This window comes from Austrofundulus limnaeus, unplaced genomic scaffold (genome assembly GCF_001266775.1).
Source record: "Austrofundulus limnaeus strain Quisiro unplaced genomic scaffold, Austrofundulus_limnaeus-1.0 Scaffold1, whole genome shotgun sequence".
Taxonomy (NCBI): domain Eukaryota; kingdom Metazoa; phylum Chordata; class Actinopteri; order Cyprinodontiformes; family Rivulidae; genus Austrofundulus; species Austrofundulus limnaeus.
The window spans coordinates 16,341-20,985 of record NW_013952403.1 but is presented as its reverse complement, the minus strand read 5'-3'; the positions used below and the strand labels follow the sequence as shown (position 1 = coordinate 20,985).

Sequence of the window (4,645 nt, the reverse complement as noted above, 5' to 3'; positions counted from 1 at the left end):
TGTGGTTGTAATGTGACAAAATATGGAAAAGTTCAAGGGGTATGAATACTTTTGCAAACCACTGTACATACAGCAGCTTTAAAGGACAAACTGGGTTAAATTGTGTGTATTATTCCAACTTTCTTAAATATAAAGATGTTTTCTTTGACTTTTTGTTTTTGAAGGATATGCATGTCACAGACACTTTAAAGCAGTTATAATGATATTAAAGATAAATATAAAAAGTCAGATTTTGTTGCTTCTGAGCCGAACTTCAGCTGCAGGAAGTGAAGCTTTATGATATGTGTGGACCCGCTCCCTGCCTCCGGTTCTGTTAGAGAAAGGGTTCTGCTGACTGGTTCTGGTAATTACCTGCTGCTCCTGAGTGGAGCTTTACAAACCCTGAAGCAGCAGGAAGTGAAGAGAAACCAGCTGAAAACGCTGTAGATCCTGAACATTAAACACGAGCTGTGTGTGTGTTTGTGTGTCTGTGTCTGTGTGTGTGTGTGTGTGTCTGTGTGTGAGCGTGTCTGTGTGTGAGTGTGTCTCGGAGCCTGATGGAAACTGGACTCTGGTTCTGAATTCAAATGGGTTCTGCCTGTGTGACCGCAGCGTTTGCCTGCTCCATTAGCCGCGCTGCTTCCTGCTGCTAACGACAGGTTTAATTTGTCCCCGCAGGCGGACCCATCCACGTCAGCTTCCCGTCGGGCCTCACCCTGGCCCAGGTCCAGAGGAAGAACCCGCTGGTGGTCCGGGGGGGCCGCTACAGGCCGCCGGACTGTGAGGCCCAGCACAAGACGGCCATCATCATCCCCCACAGGAACAGGGAGCACCACCTGAAGTTCCTGCTCTACTACCTGCACCCCTTCCTGCAGCGGCAGCAGCTTAGCTATGGCATCTACGTCATCCACCAGGTGAGGCTCAGAACCAGGTCCGGTGTTCCACGACCCACTCTCATCAGAACTGTTGAAAACAGGTTGGTTTAAAGGCCCGAGTTCTGGACGGGCTCACAGCGCCCCCTGCTGGATCGCCACTTCCTGTACACTAATGGTTTATAAGTTTCTGACACCTGACCCGTCTGGAGAGTCCAGTATCACAGGAAGTGAGCAGAACCTTTAATTAAATAATTAATAATAATAAGAGGGTTTCACATGACGTCACGATGCAGAACCACCACAGCTCCAAGTCCAGCTGGAGGGCAGGAAGTGAAAAAGTGAAGGATCTGCTGCCTGAAAAAAAGTTTATATCTTGTGTAGTTTATAAGTGCTGCAATCATTCTAACTGAATTAATAATAAATAATTATACACTGAATAAATTATATAATAAAAAAACTAGGGCTGTAAAATTAATCGAGTTAACTGATTAATTTTAGTGCTGCATGGGCATAGATTAAAAATTTAATCGTGATTAAATGCACTCAGTGCATCATGTCAGGTCATGTTTGTAAATGAGAAGTGGTTCTCAAACAGTTTACCTGGAGAAATAAAGGTTAAATAAATTAAAAAAAAAACTCCATGTGTAACACATTATGTACAGTTTTTTTTTCTTTTTGTCTTCTTATGGCTTATTTTATTTATTTATGTATGTTTTGCTGACAGCTGTGACCTCAGTATGTATCTTTCATTCCTCATGTAGTACTTCATTTGGAATGAAAATCCTTGAATTCTTGATTTAACCTCATTATTCTGCACAAAATTTAACTGACTCAAATATGTTTGGAGCATTTTTTAGGTCCTGTTTTATATTCAAAAAATCATCTAAGCATCCATATTGTTTTCTAAATAAAAACATTAAAAACTAATAACTCAAGTAATTTATCAATATGCAATAGAAATGTGTATTAAATTTAAAATTAATTGTGATTAATTCACAGCTACTTTGAGATTAATCAGATTAAAAAATATTAATTATTTTACAGCCCTAAAAGAATCACCCCTTTTTATGTCATATTTGAAGCATGTTGCAGCAGGAGGATGTAAAAGAGGCCTGATTCATGGGGGAAAAACACCTGATTCCACCCTCTGGTGTCACCCCCACCCCGCCGAACAAACACAAACCCCCTAAACTCCTTTCTGACTGAAGCCTGAAAATATTAGACAAGCAGCAAAAAATCTACAGGAGGATGAAAATAAAAAGAGACGAAAGTTGAATGAAGTTCGGCAGCGATGGAGAGACAGGAGATCAGAAGTGAGGAATGAGATCTGAAATTTATTACATTTATTTTACTTGTATAAATACATTTCATAGTTGGGGTGAAGTTTAGTTATTTTTAGTGTCAACCTCAGTACCAAACAGCTCCAAGATGTTTGTTTTTTGCCAGGGTGAGTGGTTGTTCTGATACAGTTTTATATGTTACGATCATGCTAGCAGTAGAGGCTAACGTCAACACACATCCAGCAGCTAATGACACAGAACTAGGGCAGCCTAAAGTCCAGATGAGGTCCACATTAAACTACCAGTAACTTAATACTCACAACTAAATAAACAATCATTATAAACATAACGTCTAAAACAAGTTAGCAGCTAACATACCTCTGATGTAGTGGCAGCTGCCTGCAGACACATCCTGCTCCTCCTGACTGCAGACGCTTTAAAATCCACTTTTTACGTTGTTGTTCTGTGAGCTTTCTACATTTTTCATCTTTGTGTGATAATCAGTGTTATCATATGTTGTTGTAGGGTTGGGCAGAATGTGTGGAATTATTCATCAGATAAACTTTTGCTGGTTATTATTTGGCACCTGGTGATGTAAGACGTGTGTGGTACTGACAGCCTCAGCAAATCTTTAGGATCTGTTGAAAACTCATTCATCTTCATCATACGAGTCATGTCTGACTTATTAGTGAACAAATTGTTGTTATATATCCTGAAATAGGATCTAAATCCATACAACAGACTACAGGAGTTTATAGACACAGACGTGTCACTTCCTGCCCTCTGGTGGAGATGGCTCCGCCTTCGACAGATGGCTCCGCCTTCGACACCACCTGACTGACCCCAGCTAGGCTGCATCATTGATCCAAAGTTTAAACGTTATTTCGGACTCTGAGGTTCTGTTTCTGTGTGGTTCTTGGACCCGACCCGCAGGCTGGAAGCTACACCTTCAACCGGGCCAAGCTGATGAACGTGGGGTTCCGGGAGGCCATGAGGGAGGAGGACTGGGACTGCCTGTACTTCCACGACGTGGACCTGATCCCCGAGGACGACCGCAACCTGTACACCTGCGACACCAACCCCAAACACGCCGCCGTGGCCATGGACAAGTTCGGATACAAGTACGACACCGTGGGGGGGTCGGTTCTGCTGGGCGGGCCCAAAGACTGGACTAACCCTCTGGTTCTGTCCCCTCCAGGCTCCCGTACAAGATGTACTTCGGGGGGGTGTCGGCTCTGTCTCCACTGCACTACCTGAAGATGAACGGCTTCCCCAACAACTACTGGGGCTGGGGGGGCGAGGATGACGACATCGGAGTCAGGTGAGACCGGGTCTGAGGTCCGGGTCAGAGGTTCTGGTCCATGGTTCTGGTCCGGTTCAAACTGAACCCGTGTCTTCCTGGTTGTGTTCTCAGAGTGTCTCTGGCTGGGATGTACATCAGTCGCCCGTCTCTGAAGCTCGGCCGCTACAAAATGATCAAACACAAGCTGGACAAGGGCAACGGAGAGAACCCTCAGAGGTAACACAACTACTACACAACTACTACACAACTAAACAGTGAGAACCCTCAGAGGTAACACTACTACACAACTACTACACAAATAAACAGTGAGAACCCTCAGAGGTAACACTACTACACAACTACTACACAACTACTACACAAAAACACATTACATACAGTTGTTTGGTTTGAGCGCCTAACGAGCCGCTCGTCAAACTCCACTTCATTTCCTCCACCATGTAGGAGTTAAAATCTTTACAAAAGTCTTCATGGTCTCTGTTGTGTTGAAGTTGTGAGAATCAGCTGATAATGTGAGTGATTCAGTAGTTGTTGTTTTGATCCAGACAACTTGTTATCGAAAGCTAACGTTAGCGCTGAACGTCAACTGTTTGTAAATATATGGCAAGCCAGAAGGGACAAAATATAGAAACATGTTTCAGACGCACACACAAGACACCCTGTGGAAGAATCGATTTCATGTCCTGTGAATCGATTTTACCAAATTTATTTATTTTTCAATTTAAATTTTTATTGCTTTTTCACTTACGAACAAAACAAACAAAAAATTCAAACATAAACCTGTTTGGTTTATGTTGAAACGGGGTTGTTTCAATTAATTTTGGCGTAATATGTAACAATCTGACACTGATGTGCAACAGCCTATATACCACGGTCATTAATGACATATTTCTGGTAAAATTCTTGCCAGGCTCCTCCCGTCCACTTCCTGCTTACTGCCTTTGTTGTTAGCGTTAGCTGCTAGTACTAGTCCGTGAAAAAGCCACAAAAGTTAAASCATCTGTGATCTACTGGTATAAAATGTTGAGTTCTGTTGTGTGTCGTTGTGTCCACTAACCAGCAGGTACAATAGAGTAGTTAGTTTTTATCCTTTTTCCTCTTGATGAGGAGGTGACAGCAGAGGATCATAGCATTACAGGGAAAACTTATCTTTAAAAGCTCACGCTTGTGTTTGTAATCAGCATTTCTAACCTGAGGATATTCAAGAGTCA

The 4,645-nt window shown here is 42.6% G+C and overlaps 1 protein-coding gene across 2 annotated transcripts in view; it reads left to right on the top strand.

Annotated features, from left to right (window-relative positions):
• The window catches only part of si:dkey-199f5.8 (beta-1,4-galactosyltransferase 3), a gene marked incomplete in the record, with an annotated part of 33,017 nt that overhangs the window by 25,560 nt on the left and 2,812 nt on the right, over window positions 1-4,645 (top strand). For both annotated transcript variants that reach the window (XM_014003667.1, XM_014003674.1), the window contains 4 exon segments: window positions 658-893; window positions 3,068-3,255; window positions 3,333-3,455; window positions 3,549-3,653. In XM_014003667.1, coding sequence (XP_013859121.1) covers window positions 658-893; window positions 3,068-3,255; window positions 3,333-3,455; window positions 3,549-3,653 — 652 coding nt within the window.